General features: G+C 42.0%; 2 protein-coding genes across 11 annotated transcripts in view; both read left to right on the plus strand.

The window, feature by feature from the left end:
* LOC126046686 (glutathione S-transferase 3-like) overlaps positions 1 to 27437 on the plus strand; it is a 110195-nt gene that overhangs the window by 70458 nt on the left and 12300 nt on the right. The window lies entirely within an intron of this gene.
* Positions 15 to 27390, plus strand: CILK1 (ciliogenesis associated kinase 1). Of its 10 annotated transcripts, none has more exons than XR_007508388.1 (15): positions 15 to 660; positions 5700 to 5948; positions 7828 to 7882; positions 9424 to 9545; positions 11527 to 11606; positions 14027 to 14159; positions 14612 to 14783; positions 15344 to 15511; positions 17791 to 18087; positions 19178 to 19368; positions 19998 to 20149; positions 21569 to 21697; positions 22257 to 22281; positions 23466 to 23579; positions 23716 to 23831. XR_007508388.1 is itself a non-coding variant. In XM_049819391.1 (15 exons), the coding sequence occupies exons 3-15, from the start codon at positions 5848 to 5850 to the stop codon at positions 23868 to 23870; spliced, it is 1869 nt and encodes a 622-aa protein (XP_049675348.1). In that variant the 5' UTR covers positions 17 to 303; positions 547 to 660; positions 5700 to 5847; the 3' UTR covers positions 23871 to 27390. The 10 variants fall into 10 exon arrangements, 9 of the variants coding, with proteins under 9 accessions (XP_049675348.1, XP_049675349.1, XP_049675346.1 ...); XM_049819391.1 differs by lacking the exon at positions 22257 to 22281 and having other exon boundaries at positions 17 to 303; positions 547 to 660; positions 23716 to 27390; XM_049819392.1 differs by lacking the exon at positions 22257 to 22281 and having other exon boundaries at positions 17 to 300; positions 547 to 660; positions 23716 to 27390.

Here is a 27437-nt window from a genome sequence, read left to right on the forward strand (position 1 = left end):
GCCGGGAAATGTAGTCTTCCCCCTCCCCCCCCGGGCAGACGGCCCCGGCGCTCCGGGGGTCGCTGCTCCGCCCGGCCCCCGCCGCTGCGCTTGAGGCCCGGCCCAGCCCTCCCACGGTGCGGGAGCCAGGGAAAGCGGCGATGTCCTGGCCGCCGGGGCGACCTCCTGACCCTCTCGGTGCAGCCCCTCAGCCCGGTGTCGGCAAGGCGCGGGGCTCAGTGCGGGAGCCGCCATTTCCGCGGTGACTGCGGTCAGGCCGGGGCCTTGTTCCGGAGAGATTAAAACCCGGGTGGCAAAGGAGTGGTTAGTACTGCGGCTGTAGAGATAATAATGTTGCCGAGGTCATCTGAATGTCATGGCCCCTGCCCTTTGCCCATCCAGTTCCCTGAACAGTTGTTCCGTGCTCTCCGTACACCTCACCCCAGTTCCCTCAACAGTTGTTCCGTGCTCTCTCTACACCTCACCGGGTTTTACAAAACTAAACCCATTCTTCTAATCTGTATTACCGTCTCTTTTTCTTTTTTTTTTTTTTTTTTTTTTCTGGAGGAGAACCACGTGTGTGGGCCTTCACGTGTGACCTGTGAACCCTTCCCCATAGCTACAGCCCTGAACTGTTTTTAGGAGCAAAAGGAGGCGTGGGTCCATTCTGGAGACGGGCAGGTGAGAGCTCACGGGTGGGCAGCAGGAGCAGGCAGCGGGGAAGGTGGCTGCGGCCAGGGGGGATGCCAGGTGTGTGGGAGCCGGCACCAGCAGCGGGTTTCACATCCAGGTGGGTGCAGAGCCCCTCTGCGGGGAGGAGAGCGCGGGAGGGCGGTGAGGGTGCTGCCTGACAGACTGGGTGCCGATCCCTGGCTGGGCGGTTGGACGTGGTGGGGGGGGCTGGTGGAACCTGTGTGAACAGTTGAGATGACAGCAGCGCAGCTGAGGTGTTGAGATGGGTGATGGTGAATACAGCTGGTTATCTTGCTTCTCGATTGGGGTTGGAGTCAAAGCTGTCAGGCTTTTCTCCTGCCTGGGTGTGTGTCTCTCCTTTTGGGAACGAAGCAGCCCTGCCTCTAACAACAGAAAACCAGGGTACTACGGCTGTCACTGGGCTGTATGTGTTTATGCATGTGAGATGTAACAGGGAGGATTTAAAGCAGCAGTCTCTTCTGAGTAAGTGTGCACTGCTCCTGCTGGCTTCACTGAGAAGCGTGCATGTCCGTAGGAGGGAATTTAACTCTTTTTTTGTGTTGGTTTTTTTTTTTTTTAATTTAAGAAATATAAGTGTTCCAAAGACTGGCCTCTATTTAGATGTGGGGGCCTGGGGCATCCAGAGCTTTCTGGAGTTCCCTCATACCTTTTTTAACAAATGCATGTCTTGTTAAATAAGTGTATTTCACTGTAGGATTGACTGATGTAAAATGCTCCCCGAGGGGAGGAGCTGGGTGCGCCATGCTCCTAAATTACACCGCCAGCTCACCGTGTCTTACAAAACGCTGGGAAGTAACTCTGTGCTTTACTTTTAAAACCTAAATGTAGTAGTGTGAAAAGAAGCTAAGACTTACTGAATCATTCTTACAGTCGGATCTGATGATCAGTGATCAGTTAATTGCTCGAGGCCAGTTTTTTTGTTCCTCGTTTCCTTTTTTCTGCCTCTCCCCCCTCCATTTCCTAGCTGGACCCTGCTAGAGCCGGGGAGAGCTGCTGGTGCCCAGGTGAGGAAGGCTTCGGCCCCCTGGGCAGCGCTTAAAATGTCGGCATTCTTGCCGCGTGTTCCCAATTTGGCCTTTCTGCGTTCAGTTCTGTTATTTAAACTCCTCCGGGGGGATGCGAGAGAGGCCAGTCGTCGGGGGGATTTCTATTATTTATTTTTCATGACGTTAAAGCCCAGCTCAGCCGTAATCCCCTCTGGCAGCGGTGATCAGGCCGAGCTGCTCCGCCGTCTCTCGCCTCTCCCCCGACAGCCGCCCGCTTTTGGGGGGACCCCAAACCCCTCCCCGCCGCTGAGGCTCCCCCGCGGGCCCTCGCTGCCCGCCGCTGCTCTCCCTCCTGCCGGGGGGACCGGCCGGGCGGCGCCGTGAGGGAGGGGAGCCCCCCTCTGTCGTGGGGCGTTATCCCCCCGCGGGGTGCCCCGCTACCGCCGCCGGGTGGGGAGGGCCGGGGCCGGGGGGGGGGGGGGGGGGGCGCGGCGGGCCGCGCCATGGGCTCGGCGGCCGGCGGCGCCCTGAGGGAGGCCGGCGGCCGCCGTGGGCCGCAGCTCGTCCGGGGCGGCGCAGGCTGCGGGAAGGAGCCGCGGTGGCAGCCGCCGGGGGCGGCGGAGCCGCAGCGCCGCCATTAGCGGCCTCTGGCGCGGCTTCCCGCAGGCCGGGGCTCGGCCGGAGGAGGGAGGACGCGTCCGCCGTGAGTACCGCTGGGCACGCTGGCGGCCGCGGGGGGAGACCCGCGCCGGGGAGCGTGGGGGGGAGAGCGGTGTTTCGGGACGACAGAGGGCTGGAGCGGGGTTACTCGCCTGTCCCGGGGCCCAGCCCGGGAAGCGGACGCCGCCTCAGCGTGAAGGGCCGGGCGGGAGCCGCGAAGCGGGCTGTCGCGGGGGCCCGCGGCTCGCCTCCCCGCCCCGCCGTCGGCCAGGCGCCGCGGGTGGGTCGTCCTGCTGCCCGGGGGCGATGCCTCCCCCCTGCTCCCGCCTTGGCGTGCAGCTGCCGGGGCACCCCCGCGGCCTTCACGGACAAACCTGAGCAGCAGCGTCGGCTGAAGCCCGCGGCCTGAAGCCACGCCTTGCCCTGTGCATCCCGCTAGTTACACCTTCGGGTTACGGCCACAGCACGGACCGAACGGGAAAAGGCGCTCGCTGGTTGTTTACTGTTGGCGTTTCTCAGTTTGGGCAGTTTCGCTTTCAGTTCTCGGCGCCGCAGCCCTTCGGACGGGAGCGGGTACTCGTTTGACGCGTACATAAGCGAATTAGCATGTTTGAGTTATGCTTAAGAGTCAGGAAGCAGTCTCGATGCATTAAGTTGGGTTTGCTCTTGAAGGGGCTTTGCTGGTTAATTTCTGTGGGGAAAAAACCGTTTGTGGGAGAGGTAGAGCCTGAACACGGTGTTGAGCCTGAACACGGTGAAAAGAAGGCTTTTACTTTTTTCTATTTAGCGTCAACACACTCTTTTACTCCAAGGCAGTTTTGCAGTTTGTATTTACATCCTCTAACGATGTCGGTTTGCCTAGATTGTAGCTGTAGACTAGAATCTAGACTAGATTATACATGTTGTGGCTCTGCAAACTGCTTGTCAGAGGCTTGTGCTTTTTTTCAGTGATTTCAGTGGGACTCTACCGAGGTGAGACAGCCTGCAGACTAAGGTTTAGTTTACTCCCATAGTTGAAGGTGAGAGAGGGCAGAAGGTGGTAAAGGCAGAACATAAATCTTGCAAAGTAAAACAGATGTTTAAAAACAACTTCGCTGTTAAGCTCAACAAGAAATGGCACAGATTTAATTAACCAAAGAAGGCTTTATGTAGGTTTTGTTCAGTGGATTTGCATACGGGTGGATTTGTGCTTCCATAGGAATTGTGTTAACTTATGTGCATTCTGGCATGTTTTTTAACATGCCTTCCTCACTGAAATCTGTATTTTCTGACTGCTTTTTCCTCTCTAGGTTCTTTGCCTTCCCTTTATGCCTCAAAATATTTTTCAATTCATTTGTCTGTTTTGGTCACATTCGACAGCCGAGCTGGAATCGCAAAGATAATTTCATATAAGTTTTGTGAAGATCAGTGGCTGTGGAAAGGAGAAGGCCTGAAATTAGTATCCCCAGTAAGGAACAGGCAGATATGTTTGCCACATCGTCTATTTTAAGAGACATCAGACAAACGATCTATCCATGATAGCCATTGGTGATTATTGCTAGCAATGCCATGTGCTGGCAGCGTTATGCATCTTTTGGTTTGCTGTGGTTATCGAACAGGAGGCAAAGATGCTCCTCCATTCTGCAGTCACAGTCTCCTGGAAAGGGATATGTGAATGGTAAGCCAGGGGTGGCATGATGGTCCATGAATTGTAAGCCATCGCATCTGCTACAATTGCAATTTCAGAACTCTGTCATTAGGGGAGTCCACAAGTCCCATCTGTTTCCATTTGAAGTTAGTGTATAAAATTATTTGTTGGGATGCTAATAAATATTACATTTTCAGACTAGGAGACCATGCAGGGCTTTGTCGTTGTTTGATATTTTCACCAAGGATCTGAATAAAGGCCTGGGAGCCAAGGCTTCTGAGTTGCCATCTAGTCATTGACCAGCTGGAGCAACCAAAGCTTTTTAACCTGGATGCAGAACATTGCCTAAACATAGCTTTATGCTATGCAGGTGCACAGCCTGAAAACCAGCCAAAAAGAAACTGGTACTCCAAAGTGCCATTCTTACGGACAGGCTCTGTGTTTCTTGGCAAGTATTACAAAATGTGGGATTAGGTCTCTAATTTAAGGTGCTCAGTCGTGGTTCTCTGTAATAGTGTGCGGAGAGAAATGAATACTGCCAGAGGGCAGTTCCTCCTGCCTGAGACACTATCTAGTGTCTAAGATAGTGTTAGAGATGTGCTGTTTCTTTTTCATACACGATGTGTAAAATTGTCAAAAGGTGTATTAACATCATATTTCCTATTTTTTGTTTGTTCCTGTATCAGTATTAGTGGGGCTAATAGGCTTAGAAGACTGAAAACAAAGGATCTTTATAACATCTTGAATTTACAGGATTGTGGCTCTGCATTGATTTCAGTTCAGTGTTCAAGCAACATAATCCCATTACTTTTAAAATCATAATTTGGCTTTCTGAAATAAGGCAAGATGGAGGAGAGATTTAAGGCTGCTACAAAAGAAAATTGTGGAAGTGTAGTTTAAATGCAGGCTACAGAAGGCAAAAGTCGCCAGCCATGAATATTGCTGTCCTCTTAGAGTTGGACGAAAAGAGAATGCAGAGACCGAACGCTCATTGCAGGGGAATTCTGTTTTATTCCAAATGTATGGTTAAATTACATAGAATACATCACGTTTGTTTTAAAGTAGGATATACTAGCAACAATTAGATTAAATGAGGGCATAAGAACTTTTTTGCCTTATCAGCTGGCATTCTGTTGTTCATGCAGTGTCAGGGCAAAAGATTGGATAGATAATCTAGAGGCTACTAATTCTAGAGGCTGATTCACACTTAGGGCTACTGTAGTGAAGTGCTTTTGGTCTTACCTGACATGAGTATAATGTTCTTCCTCTGAAGACTTTGTTTAAGGGAATACATATGGCTGTATCTCTAGCATAGGACCTTATGGAAAGTCAGGAAATTAGTTTAACTGACAGCAGTACGACTTGTGAGATGGTGAATTACATGTCTGATAATTTGGCTAGAACAGATTCCCTCCTATTTTACTGTAATGCATGATTTTTTTGATGGCAAACTATTTTCTCCAAGCTATGAGACTTTATCCTCTGCTTTGAGTAATAGTTTCTCCCATTAGGGCTGCCTGCAAGGTTGCTGTAAAGTACCTCTATCTTTTAAGAGTGGATTTGGGGAACATACCCAGCTGCATCCAGATACAGGGTGGCCCTTTCTGGTGAGAGACCAAGACAAGTGTTTGTGTATAGCTTACAAGGAATATCTCTTGGAGGACAATGGAGTCTGCAAACAAACAATCTTGGAAGGGTACAGAAATCAAACGGATTATGTTCTGTGCTTTCAGACCAAAGGCTAAGTCTTGAAAACATGATTCCTGCAACTGTTCACACTGTCCTGAGTGCTCTATATTTATGCTGCCACAGAAAGAACTGGTTACACTCGGAGGAGAAACACTAAGGATGAAATGCGCTTGCAGCTAAAGTATCCTCATCATGAATAGGTACACAACTATCAGACAGCTTGGTGATGGGACCTACGGCTCTGTCCTCCTAGGGAGAAGCATTGAATCTGGAGAACTAATAGCCATTAAAAAGTAAGTATTTTCTTTTGTTACTTAATAGTGGATGGTCCAGGTTTTTCCATTCTATGGTCCACATCACTTGGTCCTGCTGGTTTGAGTACTTAACATTCCATGCAACATTTATATTTGAAGTTGTGTTGGGGCAGCCTGCAAAGCTCAAGTTCCCTGTATCCTCCAAAGCCCCAGCAGAAGATAAAGAGGGTAAGATCTATAGGCTTATAGTGCCAGTGCTCTGCTGCTTTGTGCAGTCAAACATGTATTATGTATATTATTTAGAGTATTCTGCTATTGGAATCTGGAGTCCCTACCCTGCTGCTTACATGGAATGTAACATTTCATGGTCTAATTTCCAGTGTAATGTTAATACTGCAGTGATAATTAACACAATGGATCTCATTGTCCATTGTCTGTATCTTTATATGTTATTACATCTTGGTCTTTTCAGCTTAAGATTTTCTTAAAATTCCTTGAGAAATCCACTTGATTTTCTCTGCTGCTTCAGCAGTGACCTCAGTTTGTAAATGGCCTGTTTGTCCTAGTCATGGTAAGAGACAGCTGTAAAGCATTGCAGGCACCTTCCTGAAATGCCGACCATGACCCAGGGACAGGCTTGTCAAAAGAGCTTTCAGTACAATGCTGTTTTGTATGAACCATCAATAGCTGGCTTTAGGAACTTTCTAAATCCTCTATGCTGAGAGTATTTTTCCTTTATCAAACCTTGCCAGAGGCACCTTTGATTTGAATTTTGCAACGTGGTAGAAACTCAAAAATTTCTGAACAAACCAGAAGATGGTACTCTCTTAGCTTATACGTTAATGCCAGTCCATTATTAAGAAAAGAGATGGCCTGGTGGCTGAAGGCACGAGACAGTAACTGCAAAAACATTGCTTAAACAAAAAAAAATAATCCAGACCCCTTCACGAAATGAAGGGCTTGTAGTTCTTAAACTATTCTAAGAGCTGATTTCAAACTGGAAAGTTCTACAGTAATAAATAATACTGAATTATTACTAAAAGTCTGACAGACTCAGATCTTCAAAGGGTCCCTAACTCCCTGTGAAATCCAGACTCTAAGCAGTTGGGTATTTTTGTAAGTTTAATATGTGCTCTTCGTGTGTGTCTGGGCGTGTACGTATGAGCCTTTGTCCTGTTTGTCCTAAAGCAGAGAGTTATGCGTGAAAGAACTGAGTCATAATCAAAATGCATATGAACAAATAGGACCATACGTTACACACAAATATTATGTTCAGAACTGTGTTCTGCCTTAGGAGAAAACAGATCTGCCATGCAGTTTGCTTCTGTTAGAGCAGAGCTGCTTATAAGGTTGAAAGGAAAGGCAGAATTTGAAAAGCAGTTGGCATGATAGATGCAACTTGCAAGGAGAAACATGAGGAGCAGTGAAAAATGAAGAAATACAACTTAGAGGGGAAAGGTATTGAAATTACAGAGAGACCAAAATATAGAGAAGAGGAGCAAGAGTATGATAAAACTGGAGACCCAGTGAAGTGATTTAGTTTGGTCTTCATTAGATTGGTTTCAAAACCTAGTCTGAGTTGTTCATAACTGTCATAACCTTTATTCTTTTTACAATTAGACTTAACTCCACCACATCGTGTACTGGAAGGAAAAATAGCATGCCCTGACTTGGTGAAGGCTCTGAAATTTTTGCAGCAAGATACATACAGGAAAAAAGGCAATCCTGTGTAATAGCAATGCTTTTAAGTTCTATTAGAGTGTACCTTATCTAGAGATATAAAGTTTTTTGACAAAGGAGATTACACCTTATATTTTGATGGAAGAACTGAATTGTTAAGATGTAATGAGACTTATGGGTTTAAGACCAGCTGATGTTAACCATGTATTAATAATTTTTTTCCCCTCTACTATTGCAGAATGAAGAGAAAGTTTTATTCCTGGGAGGAATGCATGAACCTTCGAGAGGTTAAGGTACTTGTCTAATTCAGTGGTTGACTTTAAATTAGACAATCCCTGTTGCATTTTGAGGTAGCATCAAATTCTTTCCACCCCTTTTATCAAAAACTCCCCCTAACATGAGCTGTGTCATATGGCATTACAGTTCTCTTTCCTGGCTCTGCATTTGAATGGGGTGTCTGTAGTCTTACTGAAATTCTGTAGTCTTACAAAAAATCATTTGGTTGTAGAGAGCTGTTTCCTGTTTGCTGTGAGTGGTGTGTAAGTGAGAGAGCTTTCTTATCACAAAACCTGGAGTTGATTGGTGTTTGTTTTTCGGAGCTTGAGAACACATGCCCTTTGCACAGCAGTAACCTTTGTGCATGCAGTTGTTTCTGGGTAGTTGGTTTGGGGGCAGACATTTAGCATGAAATTCTGACACCAGCAAAGCTTTAGGGCTGTGTTCTAAGGACTCCCTTAATTTCTAGTCCTTGCTATCACTGTTGCAAACATGCAGAAAACCTAGGTCACTTTTCTTACAGTGCCACATATTGGTACTATGTTGCTACAGCAAGAATGGACGTAGAATACACTGAAAATCTAAAAAGAAGGGAGAACGAAGACCCAAGTGTGCTGATTTTGGCTGGGATAGAGTTAATTTTCTTCCTAGCAGCTTGTATGGGTCTATTTTGGATTTGTGACCAAAACAGTATAGGTAACAGGGGGATGTTTTAATTATGCTGAGCAGTTCTTGCACAACCTCAAGCCTTCTCTGTTTTTCACACTTCCCTGCCAGCGAGTAGGCTGAGGCTGGGCAAGAGGCTGGGAGGGGACACAGCCAGGACAGCTGACCCCAGCTGACCAAAGGGAAATCCCATACAACATCGTCCTCGGCAATTAAAGCTAGGGGAAGGAGGAGGAGGGGGGGACACATTTGGAGTGATGGCGTTTGTCTTCCCAAGTCACCGTTACACATGACAAAGCCCTGCTTTCCTGGAGATGGCTGAACACCTGCCTGCCGATGGGAGGCAGTGAATGAATTCCTTATTTTGCTTTGCTTGCAAGCGCAGCCTTTGCTTTGCCTATTAAACTGTCTTTATCTCAACCCACAAGTTTTCTCACTTTCTGCCCTTGCAATTCTCTCCCCCATTGCACTGGGGGGAGGGGGGGGCAAGGGGGCGCAGGGGGCAGGGATGAGTGAGCTCAGCTGCCCACCAGGGTTAATCCACAACACTAAGGAAGAATTTGCAGGGTTATATTTAATCATAAGGCTAACCTGACTATTGCCAGTGCAAGTACAAGGAGAGCTTGAATTCTGCTAGTTGGAAGTTACTTATAGAGAAAATGCAATTGTTTTGGTGCCTACTGTGATGCCAGATAGCTGGCTTTTGAATCACCAATACTGTACATGTAACTGGTAATACTTGGAGATCTGGTCTTTGTTCTCAGAGCTGCCTGATTATTTAAAATACTGAAGAGTTTTGGAAGCCGAGTGTTCTGCATTAGCGAAATAGGTTTTTTTCTTTTTCATTAGAATAAGACCCTTGAGAAATCCTGTTTGTATTTTCTGTTTCTAGTCTTTGAAGAAATTAAACCATGCCAACGTAGTGAAGCTGAAAGAAGTTATCAGGGAAAATGATCATCTGTATTTTGTGTTTGAATACATGAAGGAAAATCTTTATCAGTTAATGAAAGAAAGGTATGTAACGGCATCACCCATTCCTGAGATAAAATAATTACTTGCGTAATGTGCTTTTAACACCCTTGTAACTTTTCAAAGAACTTTGGATCGTTTGTTTAGGCTTAGATCACTATGGCTTAAAGCTGTGTGCTGCAGTAGGAGCTGTGGCTGTCACCTTTGACCATATCCCAAACAGTTTAGTGAGACTTTCCAGTGCCTCTTCCCAGATTAGCCTGGCAGATAAGTAGGGTACTATTTTGAGAGTTAGGAACTGTGGGCTTTTAACAGCCCTCACCCTGAAGAGGCATTGATTTCTAGGTAAGTACTCCAACTAGCAATGCTTTTTCTGTTAGAAGGTGGTGTCACCACCTCTTCTGTTTTGGCTTCCTCAAATAAACGATTAAATAAAAAGTGGTTGAAATGATTATCATGAGGGATCAAATTCTGTATTGGTTCTAGGAATTTTTTTTCCTTGCAATTTGAACTGACATGCCCAAAGACTGCTTATTTTATTTGTCAGCATTCTCAATAAAATCTAGCATTTTATATTTGCTGTAGCATTCATAAAGTCTTAATTTTAGCCTTTGGGCTATGATAGCATCTTCCAGAGGATAATTTGGGGCAAAATAGCTCCCTGCTTTGAATTGTTCTCTGAGGAGGCCATTTCCTCTCTATGGACTATAGAATCAGCCTGGGAGATGTCAGTAATTTTACTTGATTTAACAAAATAAAGTTACTGTTATAACATATCTGTGTGAATACTACATAAAATACCTTTTTAAGCATGAAAATACTTATTATGCATGCACAGGTATAGAACAGTGACTAAATTGGGCACATATATGTGGATGCTGATATTTAATTATATAGAGTGATGAACCTTGAGAAAATGGTTCAAGTACATAACATACACACCAATTATCTTTAGGAATTTCTTAGAAATGCTTGATATATTACACCTCCTTATGAAAACAAAAAGGGCAGATGTCTGTAAAAGTGTGCTCCACATCCTGTTCTCTACAGTTTAGCCAGGCCTTGGACTGGTTAGACATTGTATAAATCGAACCTTTAAGGATGTGATTTATTTGCTTAAGTCTTAGTTAAAATTGCCAGTCTTGCTGGAAGGGACTGTAGAGGAAATATGATCCTTTTTCTGTTGTAATTAAAAAAATAAGCAAGCAAATATGTAAAGCTGACTCTAGTAGCTGAGCTTACTTCTGAAATATGTGATGGTCAGTTTTTTTGAGAGGAATCGAGCTCAGGAAATTGAGTAAGGCCCAGGCCATCTTCTTCATTCACTGTTAGGCTTTTTCTGAATAAAATTGTCACTGATTGCCACCCCAGCCCATCTCTACTGTGGTTTGGCATGTGCAGAGGCAGCTGGTACAGAGCTGTATGATCAGAATCCTCTCATGGTAAGAGGGGGTATCATTAAACCGGCTGCCATGGCTGATCTTCTTGCCTGAATATTATGAGAAGAGCTTCTTGTTTTCAGTGGTAGCAGATGAGACTGTTCTTTCAGATAACAGAAGAGAAAGAAGTAGCACATCAGCTGTTAGGTAATAACAAGGGAAAGTCAAAAGTATGGCTTGTATATGCTGTAGAAGAGAGGCCAAAAGAAACTGTGCATGAAAAGCACTAAATTAACATGAACCCTTGCTATCTTGAGGAGTGTGCCTCATGACCTGAACATGTTAAGATTTGTTCAGTTTGGCCAATTTTATTTTTCCCCTCCCCCCCCCCCCCTTCTTCCCCCCCTTCCCTCCCTCTCCCATGTCTTAACTTGATGGCATATATTCTTAATGTAATGTAATATGGCAGTTCTGCAAATACTGTGTAAATTTTATTGGAGAAATAAACTACATGAGAGCGCTTAAAATATATCTAGCAGTTTTATTGTCATTGTTACCTTTTATCTTTTGTTCATTAGATAGTAGCATAAACTAATGTGTGAACTTAATCATGAATATTTATTTCTTCGCCTTTCTTTTATCCACAGAAACAAACTATTTCCTGAGTCTACAGTTAGGAATATTATGTATCAGATTCTGCAAGGGCTTGCATTTATCCATAAGCATGGTAGGTTATGTTTTAGCTGTAAACATTTTGAATTAGAGTAAGATAGTGTCTGTGTAATTTTTTTAATGAGTACACTAACAATTACATTACTAACAGGGGTGATCAAAAGAATGGCACTATATGAGAGATTCAGATTACTGAAAATATCCATATTTTATAGTTGCCTGATATTTTAGTCTGGAGGTTTGCTCAGTTCCTTTTCTGTAGATTTCTACTGTCTCAGACCGGCAGCTGGCCACTTTCTAAAACTCATCTGATGTTAATGGGCACATTTCTGGATAGATTTAGAGGTCCCCTGAGATTGAGAATAAAAGAAAAATTACTCTTTTTTTTCAAGGTACACACAGGTACCTGAATAAAACACACACTGTCTGTAAGATACACTTAAAGTCATAAAGTGTGAGTGACAAACGGCTTTCACTGCAGGGCCTTCCAACTGATTTTTACATGATAAAATGATAAAAGCCAAAGCTGGTGTACCAGCCAGTAGTAACAAGACCCACTTAACTAATTAAAAAAATTATTTATTTTAATGATAACTTCCTCACCATGTTTTGCTGCTCCCTGCAATTCTGCCTGCTATACACACTAGCGTATGTTGCTGGTCAGCTCTCGGGGTTATCAGAAGAGAACTAACATCAGTGGCCAAAGTCCTGGAAGTGAAAGGCTTGTAGCACCAGCATTTCAGTTCACTTGAAGAACATATTTAACTTTGTGTTGCAAAACATTTTCAAGCTAATGACTTTACTCTCTATTCTAAGGGGGCTTGGATACTCTTTTTGAAACCAAACTAGAAATCCCAGTCTGTTCCAGTGAGATTCAAAATACTCAAGAACAGAAAAATAATATGGTTTATTTGCAAAAATCTAAGCTGCCTTTTTTTTTTTTAATAAATTGTCAAATAGATCACAATCTTTCAAAATACTTTTTCCTGCTGTTGAACTTCGTATAGCTATAAAGAATGAACAATTTTGTGTCAAAACTGTCTTGTTCACTGACCTGCTGCACGCTAGACTGATATTTGTCTCAAGATGTTGCAAATCTGTAGTTAAAAAGATCTGGAAGTTCATGGCAAGCCTGACAAGATGGTCTTGACGGTCTTGTGGCTCACAGTGTAAGGCTGGGTGTCCCAAGATTCTCTCTGCAAGAGTTTTGGAAAAATCACGTGAACTTTTTTTCCATCTCTTTATTTCTCTATTCTGCATCTGTATGGTGTAGAAATGCTTGTCAAGTAAACTTCTTATGTTCTTTGTCCATCCAGACTCTGAGTATCTTTTCGTATTTGAATACACAACCGATTGCTCTTTTTACAAGTTAGCCAAGAAATAAATTGCCTCAAAAGCATTCTGTTTGTACATTGCATGTCTGTGCAGCAAAATACAGAAGTGATTCTACTAAATGCTAAAAACAACCTTGATTGCTCTGTCTGGTACCTTCCATGAAGAGGCAGTAGTTCAAGCTGGCACCAGAACATGCACTTAATACCCCTAAGAAGGACATAATCTGCTGGTTGGTAGAGATCTACAGCACTGTGTCTTCAATGTGGTCATGCATTAGTCTAACAAACTAAAGTTAACAGGATATACTGGGCAATGTAGACACATGCTATCTGAATGTTTATTCTGTTCTCTGTGGGAGCATATTCAAGGCCATGCAAAAAACAAAGCATGTTGGAAAGTCTCTGAAAAGGAGGTCATAGAGCTCTAGTAAGGTACTACAAAGGGAGCTGTATATAGGAAACAGTGGTCTCAGATGCCTGCAAGAAAGAAGCATAAGGACAAATTTTCCAGACTAAGGTTGGAAGCAAATTTCAGATACAGTAATCAGTAATATTCTAGCCCTCTTCTCTCATTTGTATTGAAAGAGCTCTTGCCCAATGCTCATTTGTGATCAAGTTTTGCTGAATGCAGAGACCACTAAAAAAATACACCGAGATCCTCTGTCTGATAGGGCAATGAGTAACTGAGTGCTTGCAGATTATTATGATCTCAGATTTTAAAAGTTTCAAGGTGCAAAAAAGTTAGCTCATGTTTTAATTTGTATTCTGCTTAAAAGAACTTCTGAAGTAATTTTTTTGATGTCTTCATTGCACAGTTTCCAACACTGTTAGAATGAGACTAACATTAAAATGGTGTAAATTTTTTTATGTAAACTTTTTTCAAGTTTCACTTGAAAGGGAGCTGTCTGACTGAATGCTCTGAATTGTTATAAGGTAGTCAACTTGTGCATACTGTTCTTCACAGTCTGACTGAACAATCACTATACTGACTAGCTCTGTTGATCACTTAAGACTTTGAACTCTGTGTTGTGCTGTTCAAGCTTCAGCAATAAGAACTAAAGCAAAACAATCCAGGTGGAAAATAAAGGCTATAGCTGGGGGTGGCATTGCAATGCACATCAATATTTCATTTGAATTTTAGGGTTCTTTCACAGAGACTTGAAACCTGAAAACCTCCTTTGCATGGGACCAGAACTTGTGAAAATAGCAGACTTTGGCTTAGCCCGAGAAATCCGATCTAGACCTCCTTACACTGATTATGTATCCACAAGATGGTAAGTGCTAGTATTCGCGTACATTGTGTGAAACTTACAGTCAAGCCTTTGAAGAAGTATTAAATTTGTGCTGCATGTAATACCACTTTTGATGCCTCCTATTTATGAAACTTTTATTTAAGCTTGGCATAATTTGAAAAGCTACAGTTAGTGCAAGACACTTTACAGATGGCAGCAGCACAAGAACAAAGAGGGAGCTTGATAAGGCAGGTGGAACATGCTGGGGTTGCTGCATGTCAGAAAGGCATAAGAGAGCTTACAAGAGCTTATGTAGGTTTTAATTCTTCATTCTAGAAAAAAAATGAAGTCTTATGTATAGGATGGGAGAGGATAGGAGCTTTTTAAGGGATGTTTGCTCTTAACAGCAAAGAATGAATAGCTGAGTGGTTTCATGTATGCCTATTTGAATCGTGTTGATTGTTGTTTTTTCTTTTTTCCCTCTCTTTTCACAGGTACAGGGCTCCTGAAGTCCTTCTGAGATCCACCAGCTATAGTTCTCCGATAGATATTTGGGCTGTTGGTTGTATAATGGCAGAAGTTTACACACTGAGGCCTCTCTTCCCAGGCGCCAGTGAAATTGATACTATATTCAAAATTTGCCAAGTGTTGGGGACGCCAAAGAAGGTAGCTAAAGTGATGTTCCACACTGCAGTAATACTAGAGGTGTTCTACAATACAGAATGGTACAATAGCAGTAAGCATAAAAATAATCAATTTTCACTCTTACTGCTATTGTATGGTATTGATCTCTGATACAGTAAACTAAATTAAAACTTATTTTCTGTGAAATAAGCATTATGTAATTATGCTATAAAACCTGACATTTAGAGCAGGAGAAATAGACCCCTGAACGGCAAAGAAAGTCATTAGGTTGTGATTTCATTAGGCAGATATTTCGTTTTCTCTTGCATATTGTGTATAAATCTATGGTTTAAGGGGCTAGAATTTAGAATCATGGCAAGACTCCTATCTCCTGATTCAATTTGTGCCTTTGACTTGGATGTAAAGCAAGACTTACCTCTCACCAGAGGCTTGAGGTGAAAATTTCTAGTGAAATTTTTACTATAGCCTAGAGTAAGCTGGAGACAGTCTATTACTGATAGAAGAATATATGCTAGTGTACTTAGGCACTATGATGTTTTACAGCTGAACTTTTTTTGTGATTGGAAATCTCATTCTTCCAGAACGACTGGCCTGAAGGCTACCAACTTTCAGCCTCCATGAACTTTCGCTGGCCTCAGTGTGTACCTAACAACCTAAAAACCCTCGTACCTAATGCTAGCAGTGAAGCGGTGCAGCTCATGAGAGACATGCTGCAGTGGGACCCCAAAAAGCGGCCAACAGCTAGTCAGGTTTGGGTTTGTCTTCTTTTTCTCACACCTGCATATGATGCTTCCTTTCACTGCAAGACATCTTTTATAGACAGTCTTTTAACAGTTGCTCAGGGGTACAGTTCTAACAAGGGAGAAGAGCAGAAGCCAAGAACGATTTGCAGGACAAAGGGGAGTAATTAAAAGAGAGTAATCAATCTTGTGCATGCAACATGAACTGCATGGGGTGTGTGCTCAATGATCAAATGTGTGACTGCATTGTGTATATGTACACCTGAATTACGTGTAGTCCAGTGACTGTAAATAGCAGCAGAGTGAAAGTAAGATGTACAGCTGAAGGCTGTAACGCTGCTCTTTCATTGCAATTGATATGTGCCACAGAATCATTGAGGTTGAGAGTGGCCTCTGGAGGTCATCTGGTGCAACCCCCCTGCCCTAGGCAACGTGTGCCAGTGTTCTGTCACCCTCACAGTAAAAAAGCATTTCCTGATGTTCAGAGTGAATCTCCTGTGTTTTGGTTTGTGCCCATTGCCTGTTTTCCTGTCACTGGGCCCACTGAAAAGAGCCTGGCTCCATCCTTTTTGCACCTTCCCTTTGGGTGTTTGCGTACTTTGATAAGAACCTTAGCTTCTCCAGGCTGAGCAGTCCCAGCTCTCTTAGTGTTTCCTCATAAGGAGAAATGCTCCGGTCCCTTAATCATCTTCGCGGCCCTTCACTGGACTCTCACAATTATGTCCATCTCTCTCTTCTGCTGGGGAGCCCAAAACTGGACATAGCACTCCAGGTGTGGCCTCACCAGTGCTAAGCAGAGGGGAAGGGTCACTGCTCTCGACGTGCTGGCAGCACTCCTGCTCATGCAGCCCAGGATACCATTAGCCTTATTTACAGCAAGGGCATATTGGTAGCTCATGTTTAGCTTGGCGTCTACCAAGTCCTTATCTGCAAAGCTGCTTTCCAGGTGGTTGACCCCAGCATGTACTGGTGCATGGGGTTGTTCCTTCCCGTGTGCAGGACTTGGTATTTCCCTTTGCTAAACTTGAGGTTCCTGTCAGCCTGTTTCTCCAGCCTGTCCAGGTCCCTCTGAATGGCAGCATGACCCTCTGGTGTATCAGCCACTCCTTTCAGTTTTGTGTGGAGGTGTTGAACAGTATTTGTCCCAATATTGACCTCTGGGGTACACCGATACCTACTGGCCTCCAGCCAGACTTTGTTCCACTGATCACCACCCTCTGGGCCTGGCCATTCAGCCAGCTTTCAGTCCACCTCACTGTCTGCTCATCCAGCCCAGTGTTGCCTGGATAAAGCTAGCTTATGCAAGGCAATTTGCAAGCCAGTTTCAGCTCAGTTGCATTGTAGATACGTCCCAACATCCTGTACATAAGCATAGCCCAAGTCATCAGTATTACACGTATAATGGTCCAGCCGATGTTGATGATAGCCACTGATTTCAGAGATCAGTACTGTAGTGGTTCAAATCTGACTTTATATCAATAGGACCATAGCTGAACCTTTGTGATTATATCAGACCTTCAGTACAAATTGTAATAAAAAGCTTTAAAGCAGTTAAAAAGTAAAATAGGTGAAGAACACTCAAAGGTAATGAAAAGCAGAAAATACTAACTATAACTTGGTGTTAAGAGCCATTAAAAAACGTTTTACAGTAAGGTACAAATATGGTGAGGAATCTGAGCAGTGAGAGGTCTTTGGGAAGGGAAGATGAGTATACCTGAAACAGCAAGATGGGCAGAGATGAATCACATTTACTGACAACTCCTTAATTACTTGTAAGACAGGATAAAGATACTTCTACCAACATGTCTTCCAAAAAAGAGAGGCTAATTTTCATAAGGGTTATATTTCACTTGATTCAGTCTTGGAACTGGAGAATGGAAAGGCTGGGATGTCTCTGGGGTCATTCAAGTCTTGACGGCTGAATCTGTGATGACAGGTGTGCATGTGTTTGCACATGCACATGTATACACACACATGAAGAGACGGCACATAAGGAAATGTGCTAAATGCCATATACCTGGCTAAGTATCTTTACTTCTGCAGAACCTTTTCCTTTTGTGCAAGTCCACAGAGAATTTGATAACTTGGTATCTGTTCGAACTTTTCTACTATTGTGGCATTATTCTGAAGTGGATTGTGCTCACTAGAATCTAGTGTTGAGAGATGGGTCTTCTGCTGTTTCCCACCCCAGGTAAAAGGAAATTAAATTTGTACTGTCACATAGGGCTAGAGTAAGTTAAAAACTTTGGTGCCTTAAGTTGGATCCTAACATCTTCATTATGTTTTAGGCACTTCGATATCCCTACTTCCAGGTTGGGCATGCCCTGGGCGTTCAGGAACTGGGGAAACAAAAGGAACTGCATAATAAATCGTCTCTGCATATTAAGCCTGTCCCTCCAGCACAACCACCTCCGAAACCTCACACCCGCATTTCATCAAGGCCTTTTCAACAAAGCCAGTCTTCTCAGCACTTGGTGTACCCGTATAAGACAGACAACTCTGGGGCTGAGCATAATAACTACTTACAGGAGGACAAGTCTAACCAGGTTCTTCTGCCTGCAATTCACAATAAGGTTCCTCAGCAGGTAAAGGTCCATCTAGCATAAGATACACTTTGTGGTATACTACTGCCTGATTTTCCCTTAATTGTGTTTGTTTTTCTTGTTCTTTTTCAAGGTTCTTGTACTTTACTGAAAGGACAGGAATTGGGAATAAAGAATAGCTACAACTTTTGCTAGAAACTGGAAGTTACTCTATTGAAATCTAAATCCAATTGCTATAAAACAAGCAAGTCAATTTCTCATTTGAAAGCCATTTTATGCTTCCCTTTGTTGAAAGCACCACTTAAAGGATGACACTGTGAATTCATACGAGTAAAAAAGATGTATAGTGGTCAGAATATTAATGGAATTGATGCCAGAGATAAAAGTATTAAGCTAAATAGTATTGAAATGAGGGGGATGGGGCTATTGCCTTCATCCATTTTAAGGCATCCAGTTTATGTGACTGAGAATAATACTGCCTTTGGGTTTTTATACTGGCCATGGAAAACAAGAGAGTCTTCTTTCAACATAAGAACCTACCATTTCTGTTGATTATACAAGGAGACTGGATTCATAAGATAGATGATGAGAGCAGACAGTGCGAATTCTGCTGCTAAGAGATCAGTCTTAAGTAGGTTCTGTACTGGCCATATACAGAGTAGCACAAGGTTGAAATGTACTGATGAGCTTAAATGGCTGAAGAGACACAAATTTGTACCAGTGCTGTCCTGCAAGAAAAACAGATTGTATAAATGTCTGGGCACAGGCTTGTGGAAACGTGAATGTGCCTGCAGTTTGTACTCCCAGGATGGGTCAAGAAATAAAAACTGAGTGTGAGGTAATTGTTTGGGAGGTGTATAGTGAAATGTAAATAGAATTGGACTTGAGACCTAAGAAATCTATTCTTCTGTCAGGGCAAGATACTTTATTACAGGATGAAATGCAGCGGATACGTAATAATGTCTACAGGCTACAGATTGTGTTAGCATGTTTAATGAAAGATTAGGATTCTGTTATTACAGCTCTGCTACCACCATTACTCTTTGAGACAGGAAAAAGAAGTCCTCTTTGTTCTGTCACCTGGTTTATGGTGTAAGTGCATGGTTTTGTTTCTTTCCAATCTTTATAACAGAAAACATCTACTGGGACTGAGCATATAAATGGTGAACTTAAGCAAAAAACTAGGCGAAGATGGGGACATCTTGCTAGAACAGTGAAGAGTTCTGAAGACTGGGATGACTTGGAAGACCTTGATTTCAGCTCTTCTGTCACAAGGATGGACTTGAAAAACAAGAAAAGGCAGGGTGATGAAACTCTTTGTAGGTAAGTTGGTTTCTTTTATGTCCATGTGCTATTTGGTCTTACTTCCTTAGGCTTTGCCTCTTTTTTCATAATGTTGCTCTTTACGCTTTCTGTGGATCTAGAAACATATATCCAGGCGGGTAAAGGACAATGCAGCTTGTCTCTCTCCTGCTTTGCCTTGGCTGCTTGTTGAATGCTGACCTCCGAATTGCAACACTTTTTTTGATGCACAGTGCATACAATTCCGTGTTCATTTTTCCCCACTGAAAATGATGCTTAAGTCTTCCCAAGTTAATCATTGAATATGTACTTTCTATTTCACAAATGAACCATTTTGACATATTCCACACATATAAACTGTTTTGGGTGACTCTAAGCTGCAGTTTCCATGGTTCATACACAGTAGAGAAAAACTTACTGATTTATAAAAACTTTAAAAGCAATATATAAGGGACCTAGAAGCGCAGATCTGATTTTTAGGGGCACTACGGCTTCAGGCTGAAAATATTCACTGTTGTCTGTGTGTTTATGCTGTAGCAAATGCAGCATGAGGAAATGATTCCTGGAGATGGGATGGAGATGAGAAGGCCAACTGTGGATAAACATACACTGTAAGAATTGGAGTAAGTGTGACAATTTTTGGTTTATAGATTTGAAAGCATTTTGGACCTGAAGCCTTCGGATGCTGTAGGCTCTGGCAGCAGTGCACCTTCCCATGCGACCTTTCCCCGGCAGGACACTCCCACATTGCGAGTTTCTGCAGCAAAGCAACACTACTTGAGACATTCTAGGTATCTGCCTGGTTAGTAAAAAATACTTCCTTGTTTTTCTTCCTGTAATTCCAACAGTAGTATGAAATAGCCATTGGTACATTAGGCTTTATCCTTTGAGCTTGTGGAGTGGGGCTACTGCTTAAAGAAAATGAGGAGAACAAGAGCTTTGCTAATGTAGATGGCCATGATACAAACTACATTCTAGCAGTCTAGCAACTGAGATGAACCCTGCTTACAAGAAAGGGACAGGATTGTTGGTGGTACTTCCTCCTGCTGGGTACTCTCTTATACCTTAAAGCGTGTTAGAAAATGTCTGTTGATGTGCCAAGCTATTCACTGTTTTCCTGAGAAGGGTAAGACTGGTCTTCTAGACTGGAAAAGAAAGTGTCCTATGTTTACCTCATGAGTATATAATAATACCATGAACAACAGAAGCTAACTAATAGTGGGAATTTACTTTGCTGTAGCTTGGAGTTAAATAGAATGCAAATCCATGTCTCTGTAGAGGAATTGCATGCCTGTCTTCATGTTAACCTCTGCTATACTGAGACCAGCACTGGGGCAGGATGAAGTACAGGAAGCGGACAGCATGTCTGCCTGTATTTAAAATGAGCTGAGTGTAAATGTATCCCGTTTCATAATTTGTGTTTACAAAGGCAGTGTTAGATGTTCATTCACTTGTAGTACTAATACTTCAAAATTAAATAAGTAAACTAGAAGGTATTGTGATGGTAAACTCAGTCTTTTTTCCTGAAACAATTAATTGCAATGATTTTCAAATTGGATCACTTAAGTAGAGTTTTGGTAGCTAAAAGTTGTGTTACTTAGAGGAGGTTGTAAAACACATTGATCCCAAGCCTGCTTTTGCTTTACTGTAAATTGTGAGCACATCCTTGCATATTAGGTATCCTGCTTAAATATGTGATGTTTATTAAATACAAATAATATGTGACATAGAATGAACTTTACTGCAAACTGTTTGCACAATCTGTGGTTTCAGTAGATACACCAAAGAAGGGTACAGTACTATGAGAAATGTAATCTACCATTATTTACTCTCAGGTTATCTTGTCACTGTTAGGCTAAAGGCTGTAAAATGCCATGTTTGATATGAAGCATAGATTTCATTTACGTTGCAAGGTTCACCTTCTGTGACTTGAGAATATTTGCAGCCCTGATGTCAGGATCCTGTTCCTTGTACATAAGCAGCCACTGATGCTAGTGGAACTACTTACACTATTATCTTTGAGGATTAGGGCCTATGACTAGTCATAGCATTGCCATATGAGAGGATGGGAAGTAATGCAGAGGCAGCTTAAATGCAAAAAGGTTTTGGTTTAGTTCACTGAACTGGACATCTGCTCTAAGATTGTGCATCACATGGAATGAATGCAAGCCTGTGTAACAACAGAGATTTCAGGGCGGTAATTTTTGCATTTTTGCAATAGGAATAAGCACAAGGAATAGCACAGTCTCCACTTCCAACAAAGAGTCTGTTCCGTCTAATCCCTGGCCCAGTTCTGGTTTGCCTGGAAAAGCTTCTGCTTTGGGAGGAAGTATTAACAGGATGAATTCAGGTAAGAAGCTGTGCTTAACACTCTGAGAAAAGATAATTAGGTGATGTCTCTGCAATTCTAGACAGCTGTATTTGGGGATCACCCATTTCTAATACATTGTCAGCTCCAAAGATATTTGCTACCATGTCTGTTCTGTCTGTCAAAATCAGTTATAAGCACTGTTCCTTGGATTTGGAGACTCCCTTAAACTGAAACCTAGTAATTTCTTCTAATGAATCCCCAAAAGTCTGGTTTGAAGTACCATGTGCATAGAAGGTTGGACAGCTTAGGTCTGTTCAACCTGAAATACTTCATCTTGCCTTCAGTTTCCCTCATCAGTTTTTCTAAGTCATATTTTCAGGTTTACAAATTATTTTAGCCCAGCTGGTGCATAAATGACTGTCTGGAAGCTGGTCTAAATTGCACTACCTGTACACACCACTCTTCTCTCTCGTTATGTGAATAAAGCAAATAATATCTATCATCATGTCTTTTAAGTGATGCTGTTTAAAATAGTGAAATAATTGTAGCTTTAAAAAAATCAGACAAAAAGCAAAACTCTTCAATTTTTCTTCTTCAGGTTTTTGGGGCATTTGGTATTTCAGGTATTTAATCCCTATTATTTGATTTGAAGTAATTAATTTGTAGATTTTTACATTAGATTTTACCAGATATACTTAAACATGTTGATGTTTCTAGATTGTATCTATGTATTTCCTCTCTAAATCTTTCTTGGCTTCAGGTTTTCATGTGTTGTTACAGTTTTGCAGTGCGGTACTTGTTTTGCATATGTTGTTATGAAAACATTTGATTGAGAAAATTTCTGTTGAATCTTGGCCCAAAGAAACATTTTTGGCCTTTAGAAATTCTGGTTTAAAAAATAAAAAACTTAAAATTTTGGATGTAATTTCATCAGAAAATTGTTTTTTAAAGATTCAAGGTGGGAGGATGTTGTAAGTGGCTAAACTACATGAGAACCTTTATGTATGTAGCATATGTCTCCTTCCTGGCTCTTCTACAAGTTTTTGCTTCTTTTGTAGCTGCATAGGATATCATTAGATTTTTCCCTTTTTTACTTACTATCATCATTTCCCACAGTATGCTTTGCCACTGCTCTGCTGCTCTAGTACATTACAGCATATGCGCGATGGATCTTATCTGTGCATGTTAATTTGTTTAGAGTCCATCTGTGCTATGACTCTAGACTGTTTTATTTATAACTATTTTTGTTCCAATTTCTACGGCTGATCCAGGTCAGTCAGATCTGTTCCTGCTCATCTTAGGGACAAGTTTTGTAGGTGACTTTCCAAATTTGGAACATGAATCTGTCCCAATTTATGAAGTTGTACTCTTAACTGGCTTCAGTAGGAGCTTTGTGTAGCACCAGAGTCCCAGTCTCACTGCACAGAAATCAAGAGTGAGTATATTCATAGGACCCAGCTGCTGAAAGTTAAACAAAATAATTCCAACTGAAATGCTAAGTTTTGAAAGCTTTGAGAAACCTTGAAAAAGCTGAGATGTCAGAAGGGCAATTTCTGCTTCTTCCTAAGAGTACAATTTGTACCTGTTTTCTATTCATCTTTAATGCAGTCTGATGCTGGCAGTCTCCTGAATGTAGGTATGTGTAGGACCTGTGGATTTCTAGTGTCTTCAGTGAAGTTCTTGTTTTCATCAGTCCGTGATCAGGCTTGATCTTGAATATGACCCATCAGTGCACACCTCTGTCATCTGTTGATAATGTGGGAGATCCATTGTGTTAAGCTCAAGTGTTGCTTGCCATTTCTTTCAGGGCCCGTAGGATCAAGTGGTCTAACTAGTGGTTATATCCCTTCATTTCTGAAGAAGGAAGTAGGCTCTGCTGGGCAGAGGGTTCAGTTAGCACCAGTTGTGGATCCATCTTCTAGTAAGTATTGAATTCTATTAAAAAAGGAGGCTTATTTCCTGAGGAAATAAGGATCTGGACCTGCATCCAGTTGCTGTTCTATGTGGACAGCTACTCACTGAACCTTTATCTCATGGCATTTTCTTTTGTCCCTTAGATTATGCTTCTCTGAAGTCAGTAAGACCCCATCTTGGACGGCCATCGTTCAATTCACCTACAAAAAGCACACCAAGGTTAATGCCTCTCCCACCACCAGCTCAGCCGATCCACGGGCGTGTTGACTGGTCTGCAAAGTATGGTGCTCACCGGTGACGTGTGGAAATACTCTCTGAACCAGTGCGTGTTTCCCATGAAATGGTGGCTCACATGAGACAATTTCATACTGCTTTATATACCTGTAAATTTAAAAGAAACAGATCTTCTATGAACGAGACGTTTTGAAGGGGTTTTTTACTTTCATTTGTATTACTTTGAATGCAATCCTGTACCTTTTTGTATAAAATTGTTTTGTTATATAATTGGGTCCAGTTATTTTCATAAATCAGATACATTTTGTATATATGGCTTTTAGGGGGTTTGGCATTTTTATACGATAAATTTTTATAACTTTTGTAAAATTTAACTTTTCCTTTATTAGATTCAACTTTTTATAAAAAGTGGATAAAAAAAGCAAAGTGGTGCAATATTGCAGTGGAAGAGAAATACTGAGGAAGGGGCATTCATTAGACATTTTCTGAAGTTTATGTGCTAAATGAGGCTTTATAATTTCAGTGATGCCATGTCTTGATGCCACGCTTCTGTTGTCCTATACTCATTTGCTTTGTAATGACATCAAAGGAATGAGTGACTAACAGTCTAAACTCTCCTTTGCAGTCGCTGAGAGACTGCTGAAAGTCAGTGGGAGGCTTTTTTTTTTTTTTTTAATTTATTTTTGCCTTTAAAAGGGTTTTGTTGGACTGCTGTCCAGCTTTCCAGCTTTTTTTTTTTCTTTTCCTTCTACCAAATTTGGGGAATCTTCTTGTTTGATGAAGGGTGAATACCCTTCTGTAGATCTGTTTTCTGACACAGCGCTCTTTTGTCCTGCTTCAAAGTTGCTTCTTGGCATTGTTCAGTATGAAACAGAATGTGGATCTACCTCCATTAAATTCATTTAAATGTTCTAATGATTTCTAAGGAAAAAAATCAGATTCAGTTTCTTCTTGTTGTTGTTTGGAATATAAGATCTGAAGACATATTTAAGACAGTATTAACGTTATAAAGCTGGTTTCAGAGTGACAAAGTATTAGTGACACACCAGCAGCAGAGTTTAAGGAAACAGTATCTATGCAGCTGACTTCTTAATTTTCACAACTGTTTTAAATCACTTCTGGGAAAAAAAAAATCCAGAGGAAATGAGTAAGTTTAAGCTTACTTCAGTTCTTTGTCACTTACTTCATTACATCTTCACTTACAATGTGAAGAATATGTCAGCTTCTGTAAATAAGGCCCCCAGGCTTTACTGGATAAAATGGGACCTTACCTGGTCCTGCTAAAAAATGTTCTAAAATTGTGGCTGGTTTCACAGAAACCGATACAGCTCTTTGAAGAGCAGTTTAACTCAGTTTGTAAGAGAAAATGAGTTATCAGGTTATAGAGAAAAGAAAATAGCCACACAATCTGGTTTAATTCTGCACTGGAAAGGAGTGCCAGAGTCCAGCCATCAGCAAAAGATTAATTTAGATCACAGCCAGCATTTGGCTGTTCCTTTACCTCCTTCCACAGAAGGAAGATAAAACAGTACAGTGCTGTGGGAGAACATATTTTATAGCTGCGCTTTGGAACAGCACCACCAAAGCTCAAGTGTGCTGTGAAAATGCATCTTCCTGCAGAAGCGTACAGAAATACTCACCTTTCTGAGCTCATTTGATGAACAGATCGGACAAATCGTATATTTATGAGACTTAAATCCAGTCTAAAGGGATCAGAGCAGTTCTCAGTATCTGGCCATTTTGAAGGAGCTGAATGGCTGGTGTGTCAGTGAGATCCTGTCTGGGGGATCTGCTGGCACCCACAAGGGGCAGCCACCGTGGACTGGAGGCTGACAACGCATGCCGGCCTCTTCAGTACTTCCCATGGAGAATGTGCGGGACTTTGAGGAAACTGTACCCTAGAGTAGGCTGCCGGCTCAGTGCTACCAGGGGGGGCCGTGAGGAGCACTGGTCAGTGTTTGCTTTTACAGACTCAGTCCACTGTGAGACAGTACAAGACAAAAAGGGAGCAAAAGGGTCTATGCATTAAAAAAAAGTATGCGTGTAAGACTTACACATGCCAAGGACATGTTCTGTGTCCAGCTACTCTGGTTTTTGTTCATAGCAAGTACTAACTCCAAACCATATCTAACTGCTTCCAAAGCAGTAATGCTGACGCCTAGCAGTAAAATAAAGCAGCCATTTGATTTCTAAAGCACACACTGATGGTGTCTTTGGCTAAGTGGAAAGGGAGATATGTATATTTGTGTTAGAACTGGAAAGATAGTTGTTTCTCTTGGTGGAAATAAATATCTGTATTTATGTCTAGATATCATTTAATTTATTTTATCAGTGAATAATTGGTCTCAAGAGGGAACACCCTGAACCTCTCCTAAGTATCCCTAGACCTAAGTAGGCAATTTAACTAGTCTGTGCCATACGCTTAATTCCTACTAGTGGAAGCAGGAGACGAACAAGTCATGACAACGGGCTGCTGAGGCTTGGATTCATCCTACCTAACTGCAGGCACCTAAGTGTGAGCTCCTTTGTTGCGAGCCAACTCTTTAAACCGGTGGTGAGTGAGAATCATCTCAAGAGAAATTCAGCTCACCCAAGAACTTAGTAGCCCTCTGGAGACGCCTGGGTCCTTCCACTAAGGATGGGGACTACTCCACATGTTTAAACTAACGCAGAATGAATCTGAACCTGGCCTGTAATCTCTGAGCCTTTATCAGCCCTGCAGTGATTTTCTTGACTATGGCATTCAGGTTTTGGTCAGTCCAGCAAAAAGATCGGAAAAAGAAGTAGTACTTTTTTTTGGCATATCTCCTCTTTCCAAAAGTAAAGCCTTTATTTTGGAAAAAAGCTAATAATCTTGATATTCAGAATCACTTCTGCTAGTTTTAACTCAGTGGGACAGAAAATCAGCAAAGTATAATGGCAGCACTTGTAGCTTTTACTCAAGCAAATTCTTACTGAAGTTGGAAAAAAGTTCTTTTTGAGTAAGGACTGAGTTGAGTGAGCTATGTATTTTACTGTGCTGTTTCAGTACACAATACAGAGACGGAAAAGATGTAGGTCTTTTTTACACTGAAATATGGACAAGCAGCATTATCTTGAGAATTTATCATACATAACCTACTACTATGTGTTTTAATATGTACCAGCATCTTCATGCAAAATGTTTTTAGAATTCTACTGTTTACATTTTCTCAGGCTTATGCATAACATGTTATAATGACTGTTGGAAATAAAGGAGCCTGACAGTGGACTCGTTCACCTCTGTAATCCAGATTTTCGTAAAAGTATTGTGTAAGTAAGTGCCATGATGTTAGCAAAAAAACCCCAAGCCAGAAAACCTACTTCCATGGAATTTCTGTATCTAATGAGGCTGTTGATATGAGTAGGATGTTCCGTAATGTGAGGAGAAAAACATATCTTGAAAGAACATTTTTGAACTTATGTGGAAGGAGAAGGTGGAATTGTCAGAGTGAGTAAAGACATATCGGTTCTTGTTTATTCAGTGTTTTTGTTCAAAAACGTTACAAATGTTTGTTTCACTCCTGTGTCTCCTGCCCAGAATAAAGTTACTCTTGAAATACTGACTGACTAGAGTCTTGATATTCTATTCATTTTTTAATAAAAGCACTTT

The sequence above is a fragment of the Accipiter gentilis genome, chromosome 16 (genome assembly GCF_929443795.1).
Source record: "Accipiter gentilis chromosome 16, bAccGen1.1, whole genome shotgun sequence".
NCBI classification, from domain to species: domain Eukaryota; kingdom Metazoa; phylum Chordata; class Aves; order Accipitriformes; family Accipitridae; genus Astur; species Astur gentilis.